The 27,541-nt window shown below is 42.8% G+C and overlaps 1 protein-coding gene across 2 annotated transcripts in view; it reads right to left on the reverse strand.

Moving 5' to 3' along the window:
* Positions 1-4,528: 4,528 nt before the first annotated feature.
* The window catches only part of SF3B2 (splicing factor 3b subunit 2), a 43,939-nt gene continuing 20,926 nt past the window's right edge, over positions 4,529-27,541 (reverse strand). For both annotated transcript variants that reach the window (XM_075188748.1, XM_075188747.1), the window contains 13 exons: positions 23,682-23,882; positions 23,074-23,199; positions 11,864-11,944; positions 11,264-11,491; positions 10,582-10,731; positions 9,320-9,409; positions 8,977-9,084; positions 8,727-8,834; positions 8,089-8,231; positions 7,806-7,907; positions 6,075-6,174; positions 5,006-5,191; positions 4,529-4,690 (listed from right to left, as the gene is read on the reverse strand). In XM_075188748.1, the coding sequence (XP_075044849.1) occupies positions 4,619-4,690; positions 5,006-5,191; positions 6,075-6,174; positions 7,806-7,907; positions 8,089-8,231; positions 8,727-8,834; positions 8,977-9,084; positions 9,320-9,409; positions 10,582-10,731; positions 11,264-11,491; positions 11,864-11,944; positions 23,074-23,199; positions 23,682-23,882 (1,695 nt within the window). In that variant the 3' untranslated portion in view covers positions 4,529-4,618. The remainder of the gene's footprint in view (positions 4,691-5,005; positions 5,192-6,074; positions 6,175-7,805; positions 7,908-8,088; positions 8,232-8,726; positions 8,835-8,976; positions 9,085-9,319; positions 9,410-10,581; positions 10,732-11,263; positions 11,492-11,863; positions 11,945-23,073; positions 23,200-23,681; positions 23,883-27,541) is intronic.

Genomic DNA, 27,541 nt, shown 5'->3' on the forward strand with positions numbered 1-27,541 from the left:
TATGGCTGTAAAGTAACAGGAGGCAGAAGCCGCCGAATCACAGTGAAAATGATTTAAAAACAACACACGTGAATAGGGCTAAAACAGCACTATTTGCCGGGCCCTAAACATAAACTGAGGCTATACAAGAGGAAGGGTAAAGAGGGAGTAGCTAGGGGTAGGTGAACAAAGATCGTAAAGTGCAAACGCCTGTCTACTACTCTAATGTCCCCCAATAGGAGGTTAGAGAAACCTTGCTTATTATTATTATTTATTTATAAGGCGCCACAAGGTTTCCGTACAGTAACAGGTTTGTTACTGTACAAATACTTTAATCCATCCTTTAGCTATCCTACATTGAGCCAAGAGGACCTAAATCGATGTTCTGGCAGTACTCAACAGTCCTGATTCATAGTAAAGCTGTGTACACATCTATGCAATTATCGTGCAGATCACACAATTCACAAACGTTTGTTCAGCTATTGAAAGTGTGTTTGTAAGCTTCCACGATCATGTTTTATCTTAACAAAATACATTGCATCATTTGGTTTTCTAAACTTCCTAAAAATCACAATGAACGATCTCGGGCAAATGTGGAAGTGTGTACATACATACGATCAATAGCATAGGCAGATATCTGTAGTGTGTGTACAGGCACAAGCTTTTCAGGAGATGTTTATGAGAAATGAAGATCACAGATATGACGGTAAATTGTGTACGCATGAATCTGCATGCTCATCAGGACTTTCAATTGTTGGTGAAATCATTAGAGAAATTGCATGTGACGATTGTATGGGTGAGTACCCAGCTTAAAATGGTCAGGAAGAAGTGGTATTTCAGCAGCTACACATTACCCAAGAACCATCATCAGTTCCAGGTGTCAGTGAAGGAAGTTGGTGGCAGCAGCGATTTCCGTCCTGCAACTGGAGACACCACAGTGTGTAGTTGACACAGAAAGTGGCTGGTTTGGCAAGGCAGCACCACTTGTAGTTGGCAGCGATAACGAGTTGCTGGAAATCAACAAAATCCCAAAAAGCATAGTAAGTCCATTCTGTCACAACGCCACCTCCACCACAAAAGGGAATTTTAATTACCAGTGTAAATCACAATTCATGCTTGAAGTTTCAACTACCTGCTTTTGCATGATTTAACTATCAGGAAACACATTCAATCTGACAGTTGAAGGGCCTTTGATACAGAATGAGCAATAATGGGGCACAGGAATCATATACACCTCTGGTATATAGGAATTGCTAGTTTTATCAAGCAGTAGTATTATTATTATTAATTTTTATTTATAGGGCGCCACAAAGTATCTGTAGCGCCGTACAGGGACAAACAATGGCACAGTACAAGTAACAGTAAGCACTATAACTCTGGGGGCTCAGGCACAGCATGAAAGAGAGGGAGGGAGGGGAAAAGCAAGTATAGGCAGGTAACTATGGCCCAAGAGGGAGGGCACAGATGAGAGGTTGAGAGTCACTGAGGGGAGCGGAGGAGGCAGAGGGACCGAGAGGCGGTGAGCAGAGTAGCTGGAGAGCGCAGTTAAAAGTGATGGAAACAGGAGGTAGGAGAGCCCTGCTCAAAGGAGCGAACAATCTAAAGGGAGGGGAAGACAGACACATGGATGAGACGGGAGAAACGGAGACGGAGTCGAGGAAGGGGGAGAAGGGAAGAAGGGATGAGAAAGAGAGGTAGCCGACCGGTGGGAGTTTAGGCATGAGACTGGAAAGCTTTAAGGAAAAGGTGGGTTTTTAATGTTCGTTTGAAAGAGGACAGATTAGGGGAAGTTCTGATGGAGCGGGGGAGCTTGTTCCAATAGAGGGGAGCGGCGCAGGAGAAGTCTTGGATACGTGCGTGAGAGGAGGTAATCAGAGGGGAAGAGAGGCGACGATCATTGGACGATCGCAGTGGGCGGGAGGGAGTGTGAATAGAGAGGTTAGAGATGTAGGGAGCAGTGGAGTTGGCGAGGGCCTTGTAAAACAGAGTGAGGAGCTTGAAAAGGATTCTGTAGGGGAAGGGGAGCCAGTGAAGGGCTTGGTAGAGTGGGGAGACAGAGGTGGACCGGCGAGAGAGGAAAATAAGCCTAGCAGCGGCGTTAAGTACAGATCTAAGGGGAGCGAGATTAGAGAGGGAGGCCGATAAGGAGAAGGTTGCAGTAGTCCAAGCGGGAGATGATCAGAGTGGACGAGAGATTTGGTGGCATCCTGGGAGAGGAAGGGCCGAATGCGGGCAATGTTGCGAAGCTGGAAACGGCAGGATTTGGCGAGAGAGTGAATGTGAGGGGCAAAGGAGAGAGAGGCGTCGAGGATGACACCTAGGCAGCAGAGTTGGGGAACAGGGGAGATCGATGAGTTGTCAACAGTGATGGAGAGGTCAGAGGGGAAAGAGGTACGAGAGGGAGGAAAGACAATGAGTTCAGTTTTAGCAAGATTGAGTTTAAGAAATCTAGAGGCCATCCAGGAGGAGATGGCAGAGAGGCATGCGGATACCCTGGAGAGAAGGGAGGGAGAGAGATCAGGAGAGGAAAGGTAGAGTTGAGTGTCATCAGCATAAAGGTGGTACTTGAGGCCGAAGGAGCTGATGAGTGCACCCAGAGAAGAGGTGTATAGTGAGAATAGTAAGGGTCCAAGGACAGAGCCCTGAGGGACCCCGATTGGAAGGGAGGAAGATGGGGAGAGAGAATCAGAGGTGGAAACAGAGAAAGAACGGTCGGCAAGGTAAGAGGTGAACCAGGAGAGGACGGTACCGGAGAGGCCAATGGACTGAAGGGTGTGAAGCAGGAGGGGGTGGTCAACGGTGTCAAAGGCCGCTGAGACGTCGAGAAGAATCTGGAGGTAGTGGCCCAGGGCTTTAGCCGAGAGGAGATCGTTCGTAACTTGAGCCAGGGCAGTTTCATTGAAATGGAGGGGGCGGAAGCCTGATTGGAGAGGGTCAAGGAGGGAGTGTTCAGAGAGGTAGGTGGAGAGACGGTTGCAGACAGGTCTCTCGAGTATTTTGAAGGCAAATGGGAGAAGGGAAATGGGGCGGTAATTAGAGAGTGAGATGGGGTCAAGGTTGGGTTTCTTGAGAATGGGTGAGACGAGAGCATGTTTAAAGGCGGAGGGGAAGATACCGGTGGAGAAGGACAGATTAAAGAGGTGAGCGAGGCAGGAGCAGGTGGAGGCGGAAAGGGAGCGAAGAAGGTGAGAAGGGATGGGGCCCTGGGGGCAGGTAGAAGGGGGGGAAAGAAATGAGTGGACTTCCTCACCCGAGGTGGGGCGGAAGGAGAGAAGGAGAGAAGGAGTTGGTGGCTGGGGGGAGAGGGGGGGGGGGGGGGGGGGGGGGGGAGAGTGGAGTAGTATACTTTGCGTTAGCTTAAATAGTTAGAAGTACCTGTTGGTACCTGTAGCTAAAAGCAAACAAAATTAGGTAGATCACAGGAAATAGAAATAACATAAAGCCTAACCTCTGTAATTTCTACTCTCTTATGGAGATACAAACTGAAGTTTACTAGCTGTAGGATGCAGGCATATATCTAAAATAAAGAGAGTGACTTTAGAGAGGTATAACATTTATGTTGTTGCCATATAATCTGTTATAAAGAAAAAGTACAGCTCTCCCTATAGCCATTTTGAGCATTTTTTAAATAAATTGAGTCAGTCATAGAAAACTATTTAATAGGAAAAATATCCAAAGTTTTGGTTACAAGGGATGGTGAGAAAGTACCAAATGTTTTCAATCTTTGAGCTATTAACTGTTATTTACAAAAGGTGAGATACCACTTCAACTACAAGTATTAATATTTTAGAAGACACAGGTCAACCTAAACGTCCTGTAGGAATGAAAACACACAAGGGCTTATTAATAACATGGGGTGCTGTTATCTAGTTACAAGTAGGATTGTCATTTTGTATGTAGTGACAGTTTTGAAATGAAAAGAAACCATAAGTTGTATTTTTGGGTGCACATAAAGCAATATTTTCCACAAGGGAAGTGGCTAATACAGTGCCAAATGCCTCTCCACCTAGAACAATATATACATTTTAAAAATAAATCTATGATAAACATATTAATGAAATTTTTTAAAAATAAAATAGGTTGTGTAGTTCTTAATTACTTGTCCTGAATAAGTGTCATTGGGATCATTAACTGTATACAAATCATTGAGAATATATTTCCATTTTAAAGCACTTTTAACGTACTAAAGTGCACCATTTGTTGCAGAGTGTATAGGAAATGGATAAAAACTTTTGACATTGAGAATGGCATGCAAAAAAAATTGGCAATCATTTTCATGTGACAAAAAAACAAAAAAAAACAGGATAAAAAGGTGCATATTGATGTTCACAAATGGCATTATGTTAGTAAGGTATGTGCACATTAAACACAAAATGAGGTCTATTGATCTGTGTTTAACATTTATCAAACATTAATTTAAAATACAGTATCTCCTCAATACTTATGTCGATTTTACTGAAAATATAAACCTTTTCTTCACAATTTTAATCCATGCCTGTCAACTCCACTATAACATTACACTACACTATCTATAGCAACCAAACAAGAATTATAAGACAGATTAACCGGTTTTATTACAAAAACAAAAAACAAGGTGATTGACAAGGGATAAAAAAAACAAAAAAAACATTGAGATTGCTCAGAACTTGAACTCCTTGTATTTTTTGCCTCCTGCACGAGAGTCTTGTGGCTGTCCCTTCCTTTTCTTTTGCTGTTCAAATAAGATAGAGAATAAAAAAAGACGGGTTAAAATGATATGACATTAGTATTGAATAAATGACAAGCTCTGTTAGTAATCTGTTCAGCACAACATGGACTACAGCGTCAACCAACATGCAAACTCTTAACTCAAAAGTTTGTGTCTTTAGAAAATCTAACATGGGAGAAACAAGGAGACAAAATAACTGAATTACTTATAATTAGCTGAACGAATATTAGGAGGCACAATAAGCATAATGGCAAGTAATGATTAACCATATGAGAAATATACACATTAAATAAAGAATTTTATATTGTATAAGCATACTTTCTGCTTTGCTGCGTGTTCAGCCACCATGTCACTGAAGTCCTCTTTTTGTACTTGTTCCTGTGCTTCTCGCACTCTTTCTTCATATTTCTGTGTCATGGCAGATGGATCCATTTCAAGTTCTTCAGGTGCCAGAGCTACCTCTACACCTTGTGGCTCTGTGGGTCCACCCCTACGGGACAGGGCCTGGAGGGAAAAAGAAGACATTTACAAGACTTTAAAAAAGTATTCAATTCTAAAGTCCATATGTACAGAGCAACACAACAACCAAATTATCTTATTATAGTCTAGACTGTAAGCTCCAATGGGGCAGGGACTGATGCGAGTGAGTTCTCAGTACAGTGCTGCGGAATTAGTGACACTAGATAAATAGCTGCTGATGACAGTCAATTACTTAACAGATGACTGCAAATTTTATACTGTTAGATTCACTTAATCCTGTCACAGTAAAGTTTGGTGGCAGATAAAACTAGGATTATGGCTGCAATGAAGCTTCATGATCCTTGCAGCTGCAGCACAGCTACATTTCAGGAAAAAAAACAAAAAACAAAACACTTCTGTTGTGATTGACACATTGTCAACTCGTAATTAGCAACAAAATACTTCTGATTAGCTATAGATAGAAAGGGAGAGTTATACCTAAAAAGGAAAAAAAACAAAGGGTGCAATTTAATGCAACATTATGATTGCAAAGTAAATATTCATTATTTAGTCTGTATGCTTGCTTCCATTCCCCATCTAAAATGACAGCAACTGTCACAAGCCCTCAGTAAACCAATCACATGAGTAAATAGGACACCAGCACAGATTTTCTGATGTGGCCATTCTGATGAATGGCTACAGGTGGTGGTTTCAAAGTGCACCTACTTCAAAACTGAGGACATTGCGAACAAGCAGGGGTTGGAAATTGAATACAAAAACATGATCGCACAATAGTAGAATGCACCTTACAAACATTCTAAAGCTTAAATTTCAACATCTCAAGTAAAAAATTGACATGCCCATATTAAATATCTTTTTTTATATTAGAAGCCCTATTTCACTGTTCCTAGCTCAGTTTTCAACTCACCGTGGAAATCTCATAGATATGAGTGGATCCCATTATGGCACCACCAACAGTAGCTGTCCTCTTCTCTGGAAGTACGGTAAAGAGCAGTGGTGTCTCCGTACTGTTGGAACATAAAATCAATTAACAAGCAGAAAGCAAATATGTGGGGTGGACAACAGGTATGTTGAACAAAGAAGATTGTGATGAATGGGTAGGTAAAAATGATCTTTCTGTGTGTAGAAGATAATTGAGGTCATAGTAGAGTTATGTGCGCAAATGCCTTTTTTTTTTTTACATCTCCTGTGTGCGTGTGTGTTCGTCGAGGTGGGGCCATGGCTCGGCCTTGTTTTTTCAGCACATCCCACAGATGCATGATCGGATTGAGATCTAGGAATTTGCTCATTGTCCTCAAACCATTCTTTAAAATTTTTTGCAGTGTAGCAGGGCACATTATCCCGCTGAAACAGGCCACTGCCATCAGGGAATACCATTGCCATGAAGGGGTGTACTTTGTCTGCACAATGTTTAGGTATGTGGTCCTTGACACATACATGAATGCCAGAACCCAAGACTTCCCAGCAGAACATTGCCCAGAGCATCACACTGCCTCCATCAGCTTGCCTTCATTCCATAGTGCATCCTGGTGCCATTTCTTCATCAGGTAAACAACTCGCAACCCCCCGGTTGGCTACATGATTTAAAAGAAAACGTGATTCATCAGACCAGGCCATCTTCTATTGCTCCATGGTCCGGTTCTGGTGCTCACATGCTATTTTTAGGGGCTTTAGGCTCTGGATAGGGTCAACATGGGCACTCTGACCGGACTGCGGCTACACAGCAAGCTGCGATTCAAACACCTTTCTAACATAGCCAGCATTAAGTTTTTCAGCAATTTGTGCTACAGTAGCTCTTCTGTGGGTTCGGACAAGAAGGGCTAGCCTTGGGCACCCATAACCTTGTTGCCGGTTTACCAGTTCTTCCTTGGACCACTTCTGGTAGGTACCAACCATTGTATACCAGGCACACCCGACAAGAGTTGTCATTTTGGAGATTTCTGACCCATTCGTATAGCCATCATAATTTGGCCCTTGTCAGTCAAAGTTGCTCAGATATTTAAGCTTGCTCATTTTTCCTGCTAACACATCAATTTCAAGAACGGACTTGTCATTTGCTGATAGAGATAGAGATATATCCATTTCTATCTATATCCATTTCTATCTATATCTATTTCTATCTATATCTATATCTCTCACACCTCTTGACAGGTGACATTATAGTGAAAATCAATGTTAGTCACTTAACCCGTCAGTCAGTGCTACACACACACACACAGTACCATTTTCTCTCTCCAACGTCCTGAAACCACAATAGGCCAGCATACAGGAATTGATGGGGAACAAAAAAAAAAAAAAATCCTGGTGGAGCCAATTGCACTACCAGGTGGTTTTGTAATAATTTCTAGCTATCCATATGAATATTAGCACATTAATTATATTGTATACCAATACTCTTGTACTATACTATTCTGCTCTTCTCTTCTTATACATTATATCTATAAGGTGTATTTTTAAATCTTTATGATGTTTGTGGATCTGGGAAGAGTCGAAAATGTAAAACGTTACAGGAGTTATCTGTACAGTGATAGCAACAATAATGTAAATGTACACACATTACCAGTATCACTGCCAAAGCAAAGTGAAAATATTTCGGAGGGAACATGACATTTACTAGGACCGTGAAAACGTTTCTTACCCATCCATGGCTTCCTCATTCTTCTTCTTTCGCAACTCAATAAGTTCTGGTGTTTCCATGCCAGCAGGGACAGAGGAAAATCCTCCTGGGGTAATAAGACCACTGAAATGGATTAAAAAGACCATTTAAGTTGCATTAAATGACATGGCTCTTCAAAAAGCAACAAACTAATGACATATACTCAAATTAAACAAAAAAAAAAAAAACAACTTCTATTCTCAATTCCTAATCCATTGTAACAAATGATGTATCAAACGGTTATCTTTGACCCAATACCACTTGCCTATCAGCAGGTGTAATGAATCCAGTCTCATCTGGTTTATCTTCGTCACTCTCTTCATCTTCTTCCTCAGAGGAGGATTCATCATCAGAAAGTTCCAGCTCTCCCCAAGGGGTTCTGTCTATATCTTCCTCTTCATTCTTACTCTATCAAAAATAAAAAACAGACCAAAAATCCATTAACACAAGAAAGTCATATGGATACACAGTTCAGTTAAGATGTCCACCTGTTTAACTATTCATTACAATAAAAGGTTTACTTTTACAATATAAATTCTGCCACCAGTAAAGAAATAGTGTCCGGCTCAGGGCATACTTTTCCCTAGCAACCAGTCAGCATATGGACATGCCCCTTGCTCTGTCCGACTGCTGCATCATTTCAGCAAAAACTTGGGATTGTCTGTGAAATTACGCAATGGGGAGACAAATGTGTTTGTGCCTGTACCAGACAAAAAAGGTAAATATTGAATGGAGGTCTGCTGCAAGCACGAAAAATGCATTCAAAAGTTTAAGAATGTGCACTTTTGATGAATCAACCACTGAACTTTGTCCTATATAAAAAGGACTATAAAAAACTAGAGGTATATGACCAACAGGTAGTCACACTAAAATATGCAAAATACAAATTTAACACTACTTTACCTGGAAATCAGATGCATTAGTCCCAAATACATCTCCATAAAGTGGTTTTCCCATTTCATCCACAGGGGGCTTTCCCCAACCACCTGCATGATATCCAAATGAACAGCCCTAAAAATAATTAAATAAAGTAAATGTAATAAAAGGTTTAATGAGAACAGTGATAAAGGCAAATACTAATGTGCACATTTGTAAAGTTGTGGTTTTAAAAGATGGAGGGTGTTAGAGAGATAGATTGATTAAAATGCCTTACCTCAGGAATTGGAGAATTAAGCCCTGGAATTTTAAGATTGGGATATGAAGGGGGAGGCCCATATCTCTGCATTGCAATAAGCCAAGGAGGGGGCACCTTATGGGAGTTCTGCAAAAGGAAACAAGAAAAAAAAATAGGTAAACACTAAAGAATATATAGAATAGTAGCAGTTCTGCCTCTCCAACTATTTGCTATTTACAAGAATGTAAGTGTTAAAACAGCTATGTTAGTGTATGTATAAAAATATTTTTTTTTTCTTTATTGTGGACATTTCTTATCAATCCAACCATGTCAACCTAAGCCCGCAAAAAAGGCCCTTTAAAGCTTATAAAGGCAAACTCACCAGTCCTACTGGCATTCCCAAAGTGATTCTCAACTCATCAGAAAGGTCGCCTGGCTTCTTCTCCTTCAGGCGGGTTTCAAATTCTTTTCCCTATTACCAGAAAGCAAGAGAAAAAGGGACCATGTTTTACTGATTTCACAGAATAAGCAGTAAATTGGAAGATCATACACTTATTTTATTTACAACCATCCAGTAATATAGCCATCAAAGCCTGCCAAGTTTGGCATTATTCAATATACTATTAAATTCTGGTTCTCAGACAATTATTGTCTCAACATATTGTGGAATTTTAATTTGTTCTATGCATTTTCCAATGACTTACAGGCAAATAAATCAATATTGTGGTTTATCCCATTGTGGACCATCAGAGACGCCCAAATTTTAGAGAGGAAAAAAATATTGCAAACCACACATAGAGACAAATACACACAGTCTGTCAGCCTGTGTGTACAACTGTGTTACCAGACATACCTTTTGGAATGGTTATACTCCCATATTAGATTTATATTGGGAGGAAAACATGGGTTTAGATAAAAAGTTCTCATCTTTATTGACATACAAACAAGTGTAGGCTTTCAGCAACAGGTAAAGTGATCACTTTAAGCTTGTCAAGACAATAGTTTCTTTCTCCGAGGGGTGAGGGTGGATGTGGAAGTACCTTTTATCTAAATCCACATTTAAGCTTTCCAAGCTAGAGATTATATATTCAATATATATACTGTTTCAGCTTGTATCTTTAATCTGCTGATCAGTGCTTTGGAGAAGGAGGAGTGATGTCACTTACCTTGCATCTCCCAACTGCAGTAGCAGATCGGAAGAGAAAACACCTACTGCATTGTTACTATAGCAGCAATGCTGCTTTCTTCTCTGTCTACATTCCACCAGCTGCCTAACCATTGGTTACTTTGCTTGTTCTTTACAAATAAATGAATGACAAGGCTATAGTAATTATGCAGGAACTGTTTTCTCCTTCGGACCACAGGAGAGACTTTTTTTTAACTTATGGTCCGAAAACTAGTTCCCTTCTCAAAATTTGTGGGTGGTCATGGGTAAAAAAAAAAAAAAAAAAAAAGTACTCGCCAAATTCTGACACTGTATTATCGATTGTTGCCGTGGCTGCCTGCATCTCAACAGGCCTTAATTTTAGATTAGATTACCTAGTAAATGTTCTAGCTTGATCAAAATTTGTCAGAATTTCCGTGGGTTGGCAAAATATGCTTTCCTATAAAAATGTCACTGCTTAACAATTTCTTGCCACTTACCTCATAATACAGGTCTCCATGAATGGTCAGTTTTGGTTTGCTTTGCCATTTGAAGAATGCATCATGGAGCTTCTGGTAATCTATGTCAATTTTTCCCATCTTGGGCCGTACCTTCTCTCTCATTTTGGATTTCATTGTCTTTTGCTCCTCCTGTAGTTAGAATAAATAACAAATTTAATAAGGAAAATATAGATAAATCCCACGTAAAATTATAACAACTGTTGATAATTGCTTTACAGGAATGGCAATAAAGATGATGCATTAGTAGGCACACACATAGGAATCAAATATACAAGCCACAGGTAAACAGTAAATCCATTCAGAGCCAAGTAACCTGGTACTCTGATAGCAAATTAGCAACAGTAAATATTCCCAGGTGTATGGACATCAAATTACAATAGTTATAAACCTGCTACTCCGATAGCAAATGAGCAACAGCAAATGTTTGCATGTGTATCAGAAGTCGATTACAATAGTAACAACAACATCTGCCCTCTTAGATGTGCCTTATCTCGTCTCTGGTAATCACCCCTCACTCCCTCCTACAAGACTTCTCCCATGCTGCTGCCCACTTGTGGGATTCCCTACTACAGCCAATCAGGCTTTCCCACAGATTTTCCTTTAAATCTTTAGACTCTCTGAACAAAATTATTCACATTATTAATTTTGTTTCCTTCCTTACCTTTTCTTGAAGTGCCTCCCTCATTTCCTGGATGCCTGTCCTCTTAATAAAGTCAGGAAGTTGGAATGGTGGTTTCTCAATTCCTCTCTTGCCCTGTAGGTATTTACGTTTGAAGCACCAGTGACGGGGGACAGGAACAGAATTCCTGGTCCCTTTCAAGTGCACAAGAAGTTTGGGGTCTTGAGCAGTGACATCATGCATCTCCACTACATCTGGACGCGATACCAGCTGAGCAGAAACAAGGTAATGGGAAATAAATGTAGGACAGGAGAAAAGTTAAGCAATGTAATTAAGAACAGTTGCTTTCTTGGTACTCGCTAAAAAAGTCAATTTTCAACGCGTGCACTTTAACCAATTAACAGTTACTTTTTATTTCAGCCACATGTACTACTCATAGCTGCTTGGAAAGTTTTCTTCTTCTGTCAAGACACTTCTTTCTATCCAACTTAAGCCCAGTGCCGATCTACTCAATCTATCCCTATTATTCATAAATTTTCCTTTAACCAACTCCCCCCATTCATTAATAATACACCTATGTTCTGTGCAGGTATATCCCTCCATTCATTCATGTTTATTCCCAGACAACTCCTGCATTGTTACCTGTTTCAGCTCTGCCACAGTGAACCTATTGATTCTCCTTAACTTTTTCTTAGACAGTTTAGGGGCATTGTTCCTTTTCTCCTGTAAGCAACAGATGAGATATTATAGAAAATCAGAACACACAAAGCAGGCATTGGATAGTAAAGTACATGTGATAAATGAAGGTGGGTAACAAAAAAAAGGAAATATAAATTTATCTGAATACATTTGGAGGACACTGCTTCCCCAATGGGTATAGTGAGTGCGGTGCTAGGAGTGAGGCACTACCTACTGAATAAAATTTGTTTGTCTTACCCCTCTATGCCCCCTCCGCTGGAAGTGATCAGTTTTTCACTAACAAAGCCCATAAGATAGAACTAAAATCATTACAACGAACAATACTTAACCAGAAAACAGTGCGAAGAACGAAAGGAGTGGGAACGCAGTATTCCCCCAAATGAATTCAGTGACATGCATTTTATGGCGATTACAAAATTTCACTTTTCTCATTCATCCTATTTCAGAGACACTGCTCCACCATGGGGACGTTCCAAAGCTGTCCCTAGCGGAGGGTACGCTCAAACACAGCTGTGCATAAAACTTTTCGTATCAAGCTGGCATCTTTTGTAACAAAGACATTAAACCTGTAGAATCTGGTAAAGGTACGGACAGAGGACTGTGTTGCTGCCCAACACAACTGTTTAACAGTTTCCATGCTAGTAGATTATCAGGAGTTCCCTAAGATACAATTTGAATGGATTGTAGCTTCACTGCGTCGTGCAACATTTTTTTTTTTTTGTTGCAAGCCATCCTCTCTCGTGCGGATCATAATGAACACGGAGGCTATTCTATGCAAGGATGCCTGTCTATATAGATCCTCAAGGATCTAACCACATACAAAAGGTGGAGAGATTCTTAATTTCAATATGCTATTTAAGACCTCTATAAATTATACACATCTGCTGAAGCTTTACTTTGCTACTTCTGATTGCACAGGACATTACAACTAGGTAATTCTTTTAAATTCCTGTATTTGTTACTATTTTCCTTCCAAATACCAATGTTTACCAATCTATTTTTCTTGCTTTCCCTTCATTGCATTATCTTTAGAACTATATCTTCCTTCACCCTTCCTGCAATACACATCACTGTCCACATTGCCCCTTCATTACTTCACTCACCTCTAGTTAACACTCATGAACTGTTGTCCTATTTAAATTCAATAGTTATAACAGCCTCACACTGTCGCTAGAAACTAAAAGTACGCACATCTTGCAATCATCTTTCTTCCCTGCTTATATTACCTGGTGATAGATCACCTAATCCAGGTCCCCCGCACACATCTGAAAGCTACCGAAATCCAGCAAACCTCAAACCCATCACCTGTCTCCCCTCTCTTCCAAAGTCCTTTAAATGTGCCCTTTGGAATGCATGGTCTGTTTGTAAAAGACTTCGTTCCGTACATGGCCTCTTCTTCTCAAACAACGCCAACCTTGTGGCAATAACAAAAACATGACTCATGCAATTAGACACTGCCTCACCTGCAGCCCTATCACATGGTGGTCTCCATTTCACCCATACTCCCAGACCTGGAGGCAGACAAGGAGGTGGGATTGGACTACTACTCTCCCCACAGTGCACATTCACAGTTCTACCAAATGTTCCAACAATCACATTCACATCTTTTGAAGTACATACAGTTAGGATTTTTTACCCATTCTTTATGCATGTTACCGTCATCTATCGCCCCTAACAAATTCTTGAACACTTCTCTGCATGGCTCCCTCACTTATCTTCTGACATCCCCACCGTCATTATGGGTGATTTCAACATCCCCATTGCTAATCCACGTTCCAATGCCGCTTCAAAACTGCTCTCTCTAACCTCCTCACTTGACCTCTGGATTGAATCTGCTACTCATCAGGCTGGCCACTGTCTTGATCTTGTTTTCTCTAGATTATGTTCAATTCTAATTTCCTTAACACTTCTTTCCCCCTCTCAGATCATCACCTTATTAGTTACTCGCTCACTCCCAGTTCTTTAACCTCCCTGCTGTCAAACTCTTCCAAGCCTCCTTATACCTGCAGTAATATTAACCATTATTGATTTTCAACAGTTTTCCACCTCTCTCCAACACCTTCTCTCCGCCCAATTTCTACATTCTCCTCCCGATATGGCAGTTCCTTATTTCACAAAACCCTAGCAACTACCCTTGATCAAGAGGCTCCAGCGACTCTTCAGACTCCACGTAGACTTCGTTGTCAACCGTGGCACACTAAACTAACACGAAATGTACAAAAACCTCTCTTGTAAAGCTGAACGTCACTGGCATAAATTTTGCACCTCTAATGATTTCAGCGCATATACTGCTATCTACCACTCCTGTCTAAGTGCTCTGGGCACTGCTAAACAAGCATACTTCCAATCTCATCTATGCTCAGGCTTCTAACCCCAAACGCCTTTCCAAAACATTTAAATCTCTTAATCCCTCCACCCCAAACCCTCCAACTACAATTAGTGCTCAGGATCTTGCGTCCCATTTCAAGGGCAAGATTGATGAAAATCATATTTGAAAGGGTATCATCTCCCTCGATTAGCAATCAGCTCAATTCCTTCCCAGCATCCTCTGACACCATCTCTTCATTTGATCCCAAAACTGAAGAGGAAGTTTCTACTCTCTTCTTATCCTCCTACTCTACCTCCTGTCCTCTTGATCCCATACCCTCACTAATTGGTAGGTCCCTGTCTAATGTGCTCATACCACCTCTAACTAAAATCTGTAATCTCTCTCTCTACTGGTATCTTTCCATCACTATTCAAGCACACAGTGATTATTCCTGCTCTAAAAAAAAAAAAAGCCAAAAAAAACAAAAACAAAACTAAATTCCGACTCCAACACTCTCTCAAATTGCCACCCCATCTCTCAGCTACCATGCCCCTCCAAACTTCGAGCGAATTGCCTACACTCGCCTAACACGTTTCCTTTCTGCAAACCACCTATTGGATCCTCTTCATTTAGGTTTTCGCTCTCAACATGTCACAGAGACTGCGCTGACCAAGGTTGTCAATGATCTAATCACAGTTAAAACTAGAGCTGATTACTATCTTCTAATTCTCCTGGATCTCTCTGCTGCATTTGACACTGTTGACCACTGTCTCCTCATACACACACTACAATCACTAGGTCTTCAAGACACTGTCCCTATCCTGGTTCTCATCCTACCTATCTAATCGCTATTTCAGTATTAAGTTCTCTGGAACAACCTGCACTCCCTTTATCAGTTGGAGTACCACAAGGCTCAGTCCTAGGTCCTCTGCTGTTCTCTATATACACCACTTCTCTAGGAAAACGAATACGCACCTTTGGATTTCAGTATCATCTCTATGCGGATGATACACAAAAGAGGATTTATGTACTTACGTTAAATCCGTTTCTCTGATTCCGTCTGGGGGACACTGCTTACCATAAGTTGTGGAGGGAGCTTGGGGAGTTGGCACCTAACTAGTTAACTTTTAGTACTGCCGACAGACCCCTCCCCTCTACAATCCCCCTGCCCCCTCTTGTTCAGTTAATTAAAAAGCCCAAGGAGAAAAAAGGGTAGTCAAACAAGAGCACACAGAAGAAAAGCAGAAGGGAGGGATCGCAGTGTCCCCCAGACGGAATCAGAGCAACGGATTTAACGTAAGTACATAAATCCTCTTTTCTCTTTCATCCAGTCTGCTTACCATGGGGACGTTCTAAAGCAGCCCCCTAAGGGTGGACTACTCTGAAAATCCCGCTCGCAAAGCATTACGAGCAAAATTTGCATCCGCGGATGCAAATACATTAAACTGGCAATTTTGTAAAGGTGTAGACAGAGGACCAGGTCTCTCTGGCACCGGACGGTTAGCCTTATGTAAGCTTGCCTAATGGTAGCCGTAATCCATCTTGCAATGGACTGTTTTGAGGCTGGCCAGCCTCTCTTATTAGCATCATAAAGAACAAACAGAGAATCAGTACGTCTAATCTGAGAAGTTCTTTTGACAAATGCGGAGAGCCCTAACCACATCTAACTTTTCCATAGACTGTTGATCCGAATGGGACATAGATGAGAAGACCGGAACTACAATTTCTTGGTTCAGATGGAAAACCGAAACTACTTAAGGAACGAAAGCAGGGAGGGTTCTTAATACCGCTCCGTCCTCGTGGAAAACCAGATATGGTTCCCGTCAAGACAGAGCTCCTAATTCTGAAAACCTACGTGCAGATGCAATAGCCAAAAGAAAGAGGACCTTCCAGGTCAACCATTTCAAATCTGCCACAAGTAAAGGCTCAAAGGGAGGCCCTTTAAGCATATCCAGCACCAGATTGAGATCCCACGGTGCTGTAGGCGGAACATAGGGAGGCTGAATATACAAGACTCCCTGGAGGAAAGTCCTAATAGCTGGCAAATCCACTAACTTCAGGTGAAAAAAGACTGAAAGTGCCGATACCTGAACTTTTAGGGAACCTAAACGAAGCCCTGCTTCCAGGCCATCTTGAAGAAAAGCCAATAAACGAGGGAGACAAAAAGAAGACGTGTGACATGTCCTATTTTCACACCATCCGATATAGGTTTTCCAAATCCGGTGATAGATGCGAGCTGAGACTCGCATCATAGTGTTCACCACACTGGAGGAAAAAACCTCTAGCCCTCCAGAGGCTGGCTTCAACAGCCATGCCGTTAAACTGAGCTGAGGTAAATTCTGGTAACGGAAGGGACCTTGCAGAAGAAGGTCGTCTCGAGATGGAAGACGAAACCCCGGTCCTTCTGCCATAGAGAGTATGTCCGCGTACCAGACTCGGCACGGCCATGAGGGAGCTATCAGAATTACTGGCAGACCTCCTTGTTTTACTCATCTGATCACACGAGGAAGCATTGGAATCGGAGGGAACAGGTATCCCAACCTGAAGTCCCATGACATCGTCATTACGTCCACTGCCACCGCTAAGGGGCCCCTTGCCCTTGCGCAAAATGTTTCAACCTTTCTGTTGTGTCTGGAGGCCATGAGATCTATATCCGGAAGACCCCACCTATGAGCCAGAGACTGGAACACTTCTGGATGGAGTGACCACTCCCCTGGCATTATCTGATTTCGACTTAGGTAGTCGGCGTCCCAATTTCTTATTCCTGGAATGAATACTGCCGATATTGCTGGAACATATAGTTCTGCCCAAATCAAGATTTGAGTTGTAATTTTCATTGCAGCTACACTCCTGGTTCCTCCCTTTCTGTTGACATATGCCACAGCCGTGGCATTGTCGGACTGATGAGGTGGTCCTGGAGGAGGGACTGGGCCCCCCGAAGGACTAGAAGAATAGCCTTCAATTCCAGCACGTTTATTTAAGGGTCGACTCCTGAACCGACCAAAAGCCCTGTGGCCGGAGATGTAGGATCACCGCCCCCAACCTTTCAGGCTGGCGTCTGTCGTGGCTATGATCCATGACCATGGAGCGAAGGACCTGCCCACCGTCATGTGATCCCGAATCAGCCAGCACTGGAGTGATTGTCTCGTCCTCAGGGATAGAGAGATCCTCTGGAGATCTAAGCGAAGGTGGGATCCTGACCATTTTGTCAACAGATCCCACTGGAAACAACGAGAATGGGCTCGACCAAAGAGGATGGTTCGAAGGAGGCCACCATCTTTCCCAGCAGCCGCATGCACAAGTGCATTGAGGGGCTAGGGAAGACAAGACCTGAGTTGTTATGCTCTGAATTGAAGCAACCTTCTCGACAGGCAGGAACACCTTTTGCTGGCTGGTGTCCATGATGAGGCCTAGGAAAACCATGCGCTGACACAGAACCATCTGGGATTTCTTTAAATTGATCAGCCATCCGTGGCCCTGGAGGACCACCAAGGTGAGGGACAAGTGATGACGTAAGCAATCTACGGAGGAGGATTTGATGAGCAGATCGTCCATGTTCAGGGAGTTCCGGTCATGCCTTATTTGAAGACATGCTGCCATAACTGACATGACCTTCGTGAAAACCCTCGGCGCTGTTGAGAGGCCGAAAGGGAGGGCCCGAAACTGATAGTGGAAGGATCCCACCGAGAATCTTAGAAGAGACTGATGGTGAATCCAAATGGGAATATGGAGGTATGCGTCCTTTATGTCTATGGACGCCATAAACTGATCCTTCTCTAAGCCGTTTATCACGACCTCAGGGATTCCATACGAAATTTGTCCACCCTTAAGTGCACATTGAGGCCCTTTAAATTTAGGATGGGGCGAAAGAAGCCGTCCGGCTTCTTGACCAGAAACAGGTTTGAATAAAACCCCTTGCCCTTTCTGGTAATCTGGAACCATGCAGATAACTTTTTGAAAAAGAAGAGAGGCGACCCAATCCTGTATAGCCTGCCTTCTTGATGGATCTCGGGGTAGCGGAGTTTGGAAGAAACGATGTGGAGCGGGGCCCAACAGGTCTATCCTGTACCCCTCTGATATAATACCCCGAAACCAAGAATCTTGGGAGGATGCTGCCCACTGTTCCTGAAACAAACAGACGTCCCCCCACTGGCGCCCCCTGCAGAACAGAGTGGTCGTCATGACGCAGGCTTCTCCTGGGACATGGAGGCCTGGCGCCTAGCTGCAAACGAGGATCTCCACCTGGCAGAGAAGCCTCGAGAATTGGGCTGTCTGCCTCTAAAGGACTGTCCTTTAGGAAAGGAGATCCCCCGAAAGGGCTGACGAAAAAGAGCTGGTTTCCGGCTCCTGCTAGGGAATACTGGCAAGGAAGTGCTTTTGCCCCCGGTTGCCTGAGAGATCAGGGTATCCAATTCCAGGCCGAACAAGCCTGCCGCTGAAAAGGGAATGGTTTCCACAGACTTTTTTTTTATTCCGCATCTCCTTCCCATGATTTCAGCCATAACTTCTTCTTGCTGAGATAGATGCAGCCTGAATAGAAGAGGATACAGCCGCTGTATTCTGGGAGCCTTATACAGGTACCCCGATGCCTCCTTCAAATGCAAAGCCAGGGGAAGTAAATCAGAGTCCTGTAATGCCTCTGGCCAGCTGGTCTGCCCATGCTTCCATGGCTCTAGCAAACCAAGTTGACGCAAATGTGGGCCTAGAGGAAGAACCCGCAGTCGCAAATATAGATTTTAGCTGGGATTCCACTCTGCGGTCATTGACATCCTGTAGGGATGCAGAACCTGGGGCTGGGAGTAAAGCATGCTTGGCCAATCGGGCTATAGGAATATCCACTTTTGGAATACTCTCCCAGCGAACCACATCCTCTTCCTGCAATGGATACAGGGAAGAGAACCTTTGGGAACAGAGAATCTTTTCTCCGGCTTTTCCAGGCTCCTTCTGCGATATCTCCAAGTTCTACAGAAGGGGAAAAACGGCTAGCCCTTCTTTTGGCTTTCTTAAAAAGATTTCTGTCTGTGGGAGTCGGATCTTCCGGTTCTGGGAGATCAAATGCTTGTCTTACTGCTAAAAACAAATCGAAAATAAATTGGCTTTTAAAGCTTTCTTCCTGTCCCAACGGTAGAACCTGGTCAGGATCAGAATTAATATCCCCCTCTTCCTCTGAAAACTCCTCAGAGTCTGAAAGGACCATAAGGGTATTATCAGATCTAGGCCGCTTCCTTCTAGCAGGCGGAATATTTGGGGATTCGAGTAACTGGTTCAGTTTATCCAAACCCTTTATAAAAGCTGCGGACCATGGTGGCTCTGTGGGAACAGGGGCTTGGTCCGTCTGTAATGAGGAAGGTCCTGGTATAGAAGTTCCACTGGAACCAGAGGAAGCAGGGAGGCCCAACGGTGTATTTGGATTATTAGACGCCGAAGTTGCCCCACTAGACCACAATTGATTGGATTGAGAAACAATCTGTGCTAAGGAGGAAACCGACTGTCAGGGAGGCCACCCAGGCCGGTTCCTCCGATGGAGGGGCTGAGACCTGTTGGGTTTGCGCAGAGGGGACCCCTGCTTCACAAACAGAGCAGAGTGCCAACGGGTCCTTCTGCCCACAAGTTAATTTTACATGACATTTAAAACATGTAAAAAATATTGATTTCATCATCATCATTTATTTATATAGCGCCACTGATTCCACAGCGCTGTACAGAGAACCCATTCACATCAGTCCCTGCCCCATTGGAGCTTACAATCTAAATTCCGAGAGAGAGAGAGAGAGAGAGAGAGAGAGAGAGAGAGAGAGAGAGAGAGAGAGAGAGAGAGAGAGAGAGAGAGAGAGAGAGAGAGAGAGAGAGAGAGAGAGAGAGAGAGAGAGAGAGAGAGACAGAGAGAGAGAGACAGAGACTAGGGTCAATTTTTGATAGCAGCCAATTAACCTACTAGTATCTTTTTGGACTGTGGGAGGACACTGGAGCACCCGGAGGAAACCCACGCAAACACAGTGAGAACATACAAACTCCACACAGATAAGGCCATGGTCGGGAATTGAACTCATGACCTCCGTGCTGTGAGGCAGAAGTGCTAACCACTACGCCACTGTGCTGCCCCCATTGATTTAGGGCCCTTTCCCTTATCTGACATTTCTGAATAAAGGAAAGCACACCAAACACACAGACTTAAATTGAAAAATGTTAGCTGAGTACAGAGAGAGAGATATAATATGTATAGAGGAAAGTGTAACTACAAGAATCAACTAATCTAGATAAAAAGTTGTACTTGTAATATTTTAAACACAAAATATTTAAGCAGGTAGGAGAACTATAATATAACTCCTACTAGCCCTCTTGTACACAGCAATACAGAATATGTGTTTAAATAAATCAGATACTTAGCCATAGGCCAAACAGGGGAGAAGTCCAACAGCAATATCCTGGTGCCTGCTCCCTCAGATCTGTTGTCTGTTCCTGGGCTTCTCCTTGGCGCCAGAAGACTGGGACAAACCAACTCTCTCTCAGGAAGGAGGGGGAGCTCTATGTGTTAACTCCCCCCCCTTCAGTAGTGCTGCTTCTGCAGCGATTAAAGAATAAAAATTAATTTTCTGTAGCAGAGTAATGGAGACCAGCGGATAATACCTGATGCCCCCTCCTATGCATTAGGGGGGATCCAGGTATAGCCCCCTTCTTCCTAGGATCTCCTTCCCGAAATCCAAAATGGTCGACGTCAACTGACATATCCGATAACCGGCACTCTATGCCTGCAATGGCAGCGCCGGTTATCAGGGAGGCTCAGGAGTGACAGCAGTCCGTGAGACCGCTTGTCACTCTCAATTTTAGACACCCTTTCCTCCATCTCCTTTCCGGTCCCTGTCAGTGAGAACCGCTGGCTCTCATCTGACAGGGGAGCGTCTGCGCTGCTGTGCTGTGAGTGTGTCCTCTATATTAGAACACACTCCAGCCTGCTACTGGGAAAAAATGAAGTAAAAATTAAAAGAATAAAATAAAAGTAAATAAAATTACACTAAGCACTAAAAACACTGCCCAACTCCATGGGCACCTGAAAAAAACTGAACAAGAGGGGGCAGGGGGATTGTAGAGGGGAGGGGTCTGTCGGCAGTACTAAAAGTTAACTAGTTAGGTGCCAACTCCCCAAGCTCCCTCCACAACCCATGGTAAGCAGTGTCCCCCAGACTGGATGAAAGAGAAATTTATCTATCCTCTCCTGATATCTCACCATCTGTGTTGTCTTGCGTTACTGACTGTCTTTCTGCTATTTCATCTTGGATGTCCTCTCACCAACTCAAACTCAATCTTTCAAAAACAGAATTAATAATATTCCCACCCAACAATAGAAGCTTCCTGCCTAACATTTCTACTTTTGTTCACATGACCATAAATCCCACCCCGCAAGCTCACTGCCTAAGTGTAATCCTTGACTCGCAACTATCCTTTGTTCTCCACATCAACTCTCTATTTACATCATGCTGCATACATCTAAAAAAACATTTCCAGAATATGTACATATCTCACACAAGACACTGCAAAAACTTTAATTCATTCACTCATCATCTCCCACATCGACTATTGCAATTCCCTCCTTACTGGTCTTCCCAAAATCAGACTCAAGCCCCTACAATCTATTTTGCATGCAGCTGCTAGATTGATTTTCCTTGCAAATCGTTTTACATCTGCTGAGTCACTGTCAGTCTCTACATTGGTTGCCTGTTTTTCAACAACTCCAATATAAAATTATTCTACTAACATACAAGGCCATCAATAAAATTGCACCAACATACATCTCCTCACTTGTCTCAAAATCTCCAAACTAAACACCTCCGTTCTGCATCTCTCTTCCACTCTCATCACTGCCTCCCAATGTCAGTTACAGGACTTTTTTCAGGCTGCACCCACTTTATGGAATTCACTCCCCACCACAAGACCTCCCTCTTAATCTCCCTAGGTTACCCTATTACCACTCTCTACACAGCTAACACAAGACAACAACCCTCTGACCAACATAGTTGTGTGACTAAGTGTGATACAGCCCACTAAATACTTTGTAACTTTTGCATTCTAGCTGGACAAACATTCAATATGATGTAGCACTTACCCTTGTGTATAAACCATTGTCCCATAGATTGTAAGCTTCCAAACAGGGCCCTCTTACCTCTCTGTATGTATTACCCAGTATTGTTTAATTAATGTTTGTTAGCAATTGTAAAGCACTACGGACGCTATATAAATAAATGTTGATGATGATGATGATGATGATGCTAGATCTTGGCCAAGAGCAGGGATAACAATATATTGGTTTAGATGAAATTCAGACACCACCTTGGGCTGGAAAGGAGGCTTTGTGCGCAGAACAGCTCTGTCATTTTGAAAACAAGATATGGTGACATGCAAGATAGAGTAGCCTATTCAGACACCGGTCCTTCTAGTGCAGGACCGCAGCAAATCTCATCCCAGGCTGATATCAGAAAGTTCTGGGGCTGTATTATGTGCCACAGATCCCAGATTGCAAGCCAGTATAGCCAGCAACTGTACTCGTTGCCAAAATGATGCCCCGTCACTGTCCTCCCCATTGACCCCCCACCCCCACTAGAGCCTTCACTCCATTTGAATGAGATGCAGGAAGCCAAAGCTCATGCCTGCACCTCTGTACCAAAGGTTCCATTGTCCTCCAATTGGATGTATGAGAAAGTATATGCATTTGAAGTATAAAAGAAAAATAAGATACATGTCAAATACAAATCTGTAAAAAGATTGAAAGTAAAATCCTGTAGATGAAAATAATAAATTGGGCAAAATAAGTACAAAAATTTATCGGGAGTCCAGTAAATCACATTCTAACCTCTGCATCACTGTCGCTGTCACTGTCCATTAGTTCCTCCTCAAACCGTTTCCTGGGAACTACAGGCTCCACTTTCTCAACTTTTTCTGGCTCTTTTTCTTTTTCTCGTTTTACATCATCTGTCAACTGTAAATTAAACAACAAATTCATGCAACACACAGAATGGAAAGTTCTGCCCAACTCAAAAGACTATGAGCATATCCATTTACAAATATTAACTCATAGCACAAATAAAAGTAACATCCTTTCCACTGATAAAGACAACATAGAAATGTTTGTCACATTATTTTACAGTTAAGAACACCTGTAATAACTTCATTCAGCGGAATTGTTCCAACAACTCTCCAAATTCAAGTAGTCTGCACATCCAAAACAAGTCAGTCACCATAAATATTAGTCATTGCACTTCTCATTTAAACAGCAGGAGTGAACACTCAAATATAAAAACTTTCACCCATAGAGTAGAGCCCAAGCAACATCTAGGTCTCAAATCAGACACACTGACTCTACTGCCGTCATGTTTCATGATACAGATTAACAATTAGACCGTTGACACAATTCCCAAGACAAACTCCTTCACCATAGCGCACAGTTGACTGACAAAGTACCTTAAATGCCTGAAAGATCCTTTTGAAGAAAATGAAATTGGGGTCGTAGATATCTGGCTCCTCTGTCACATATTCTATCTCCACTTTCCCTCCTATTGTGTCTGCCTCTGCTGCCTCATTCAGCTCATCTATCACCACAGCTGGGGTGGTAGCTGCTCTTCTGCGAGTTCTTTTCTTACGGTTTCTCCTCCTACGACTTTTCTGTGAAAAGAAAAAAAGTTCATAAATATGAGCTAGGACTTCTACATTTACTTGTTTGGAAACTATGACCAAAAAAAATAAATAAAAGAAATAAAATATGTCTAACTTATGAAAGATGATACAGTTCCACAATTTATAATTATATGATAAGCATTGGGGTCTTGGATGTGATGTAATCCTAATTTTGTTGTATTCCTAATAATATCACCTTTATTACTTTATTTTTATATAATGTAAACAATCAGCTTTGTGCATAGTAGTTTATCAGTCCAATCACAGTTAAACATTTTTGGTGACGGTCAAAAACGTATTTAAAAAAAACCCAAAAAAAAAACCACAGCATTAAAATAGAGCAATAAATAATTAATTCGATTTTATGGATTTGGTGCTTATATGACAATAAAAGCAAAACGTTTGATTGGGTTACTTCAGTTAGTATTCCCCTACAGTGGCTTGTCCAAGGTCACAAAGAGCAAACATTGGGATTTACAATTGTGTACAGAAAATATATTAAATGTAATTTCTCTTTCATTCTATCTGGGGGACATTGCTACCATGGGGTTGTATAATGGAAGGGTGGAGTTGGCACTTTAACAAGTTAACTTGTTAAATGTATCAATGCTGACAGGCCCCACCCCTCCGCAACTCCCTGTAGCTACTCAGTTTATTTTAAGTGACCAGGGGGTTGGGCTTGCTTTTTTTGCTAGAATAGTTCTTAACTTTTATTTTTTTAATAGAAATAGCTTTTTTTTGCTATCTTATCTGAGGAGTGTGCTCTAGAGAAAAAGAGCACACTCTTTAGGCAGCCGCACTACAACAGCGCCTGCAGTGTTTCACTGCTGACAGGCGGCTTAATGAAGCCTATCACACAGACAGTGCCTCGACATACCATCGCTGCCTTGGCATAGAGTGCCAGTACTCGGAGCGATGGCGGCCGTCATCTTGCTGGATCATACCAAATTCCCCCTCAGAGAAAGGAGGGGGGGAATCTTGGTTAAGCTGCACAAAACTTCATTCAGAGGAAAATGGAGAATACATAATACGGTGGGGGGACGCGGAGCTAAGGCATACAGAGCTCCCCCACCTCTGCTGGCATATTTGGACTCTCCTATATGCGCGCCAAGAGATTGCTCGGGTAGACAGCAGACTCTCCTCAGCTGGATAACGGGGACACTGCTGACTGACTTTTCTCCTGCATATCTGACTTAGCTGGAAGGCCAAGGACCAACATTATATACCTTTATACTCACTATTGGATATGGGGATATATTTGTAAATGTGTTGCAAGTAGATAAATATATATATTGTATTCTACTTAGTCAACCTACATTTTTTTTTCTTTCATATATTGCTTATTACAAGAAACAACTTTTGACTGTCATAGATTAGTTAGTATACTAGTAATTATATCTTGTGAGACTGAAATTCTATTGCTTCAGTGTGTTTTCCCATTAAAAATATAGGTCTGAAAAGGGGAAAACTCCATACACAAAATATTTCACTTGTTCAAAAGTGTAAATTTAAGTTGTCAATTGGACAAGAGGACCCGGGGGTGCTTTGTACTGACTGATGCAGGGAAGCACACTACGCAGGCCCAGATTATTGTACTTACACTACCGGAGGAACCGGCATCTTCTCTGATGCAGTCAGTTACTACACTGGTCCAACTGCTTACTAAGCCTACGGGTCTAACAGCAGTTTCTGCTGTTCTTCCCGCTACTTCTGTAGAAAAACTGCCCTCCCTGTGACAGTAGGTATTCCAGTAATCGCAGGGACATCTGAAGTGGCTTTGGTGGGTCCATCATCCTCTCTTGCTAACCCAGGCCCTTCCTTCGGGAGAATCAGCCTGGTCCTCATCCTTGGTCAGAGGACTAGATAGATTAAACCGGTTTCTAGATGCACCAAGACCTATACCTGTCTAGAAATAAGAGGCTTAGGTCTACAAATCCTCTCCCATCCCTCTCTGATTCTGAGAGATCATCATAAGAGGAGGGTGATCCTATTGACTCAGATTCTGTGCAGGTCACGGACCTCGAAGAATCCCCTAGATATCAGGGGATTCACAATCTGGTCTTGGCAGTCAGACAAGCCCTGGACCTTATGGATTTGGATGAACCCAAATCTTCGGATCAGGGTCTTTTCAAAAATATAAGACGAGCTATCCGTTTTTTACCGTCAGTGGACTTAACAGACATCGCAGAAGCAGCGGACCGGAAGTTTACTATTCCTAGGAAATTCCTTACCCTGTACCCGTTACAGGAAGAGGATCTGGCCTGCTAAGAACAGATCCCAAAGGTCAACACTCCGGAAGATCGCTTAGCTCGTCACACTACCCTTCCGATGCCAGGAACAGTGGCCCTGCAGGATGCCACTGACCGCAAGGTTGAAGGTCTTTTAAAATCAATCTATGCAGCGGCAGGCACCTCTTTCAGACCCATGTTTTCATTGGCATGGGTTGCTAGAACGATGGAAGCATGTGCCAAACAGTTGGCGGAAGGACTGCAGGACCCAGACATGCTTCCCCTTGCACTGCATCTAAAAGGAGGCATCTGGATACTTATGAGGCGGTCCAGAATGCAGCCTCTATTTCGTCCTTCATATCGGCTTCGGCGTGGCAGCTAGAAGGACCCTATGGCTGAGTTTGAGATGCAGACAGAGAATCCAAGAAATCGCTTGAAACATTACCTTATTCAGGCATCGTGTTATTTGGGCCCAAATTGGACATTATTATTTGCCAGGCCACTGGTGGTAAAAGTACTTTTCTGCCAGTAAATATACCTCCTCAATTTGGTTCTTTTCAGCTTCCCTTTCAGGGAGGCTCCTTTGCCAGAGGTCAGACGAGTAGAGGCAGACTGACTGGTAGCGGGGAACACTTACAAAGGTAGGTCCTCCCTCTCTACGAGATGTTCGTCCTCCAAGCTCTCGGAAAAACCGGCATCCTGACTGTCATCCATACCTTCTAGTGACAGGAGTGTGAATGGAGGGAAGGGGGCTTGAGTCTGTTCAGGGAACAATGGATAGCGTCCTCAAAAGACATGTGGATTCGCGGGATCATGCCGAGAGAGAATACATGATAGACCTGTCAGGTCCAGTCTATCGTTGCTTCTTTGCACCGCGATCCAGTAAGGAAACAGGCAATGCGCCTCTGTGTCGCTTCTCTTCTTTCTGCAGGAGTCATTTGCACGGTACCGGACAACCAAAAAAGGCAAGGCTTCTATTCAAACACATTTCTGGTCACGAAGCCGGATAGATCATTCAGACCCATTTTAAATTTAAAAATGCTAAATTTAGACCTACGGGTGGACAAATTCCCTCCGATCAGTAGTCCATGGATTGGAGGCAGACGAGTTTTTAGTGTCAATAGATATAAAAGACACTTACCTGCAGGTCCCCATATGGGAGGAACATCAGTCACGTCTCAGATTTACGGTGGGATTGACCCACTACCAATTCCGGGCACTCCCTTTTTGGCCTTTTCACAGCGCACAGAGTGTTCACAAAAAAACATATTAGTAATAGCGGCATGTCTTCGGTCCTGTGGGGTCAAAATAACCCCATATTTGGACGACCTCCTCATCAAGACCACATCCGCAAAACTGTTGCAACAGCATCTGGCTCTTACCATCAGGATTCTGGAGCATCATGGATGGTTAATAAAC

The sequence above is a fragment of the Mixophyes fleayi genome, chromosome 10, assembly GCF_038048845.1.
Source record: "Mixophyes fleayi isolate aMixFle1 chromosome 10, aMixFle1.hap1, whole genome shotgun sequence".
NCBI classification, from domain to species: domain Eukaryota; kingdom Metazoa; phylum Chordata; class Amphibia; order Anura; family Limnodynastidae; genus Mixophyes; species Mixophyes fleayi.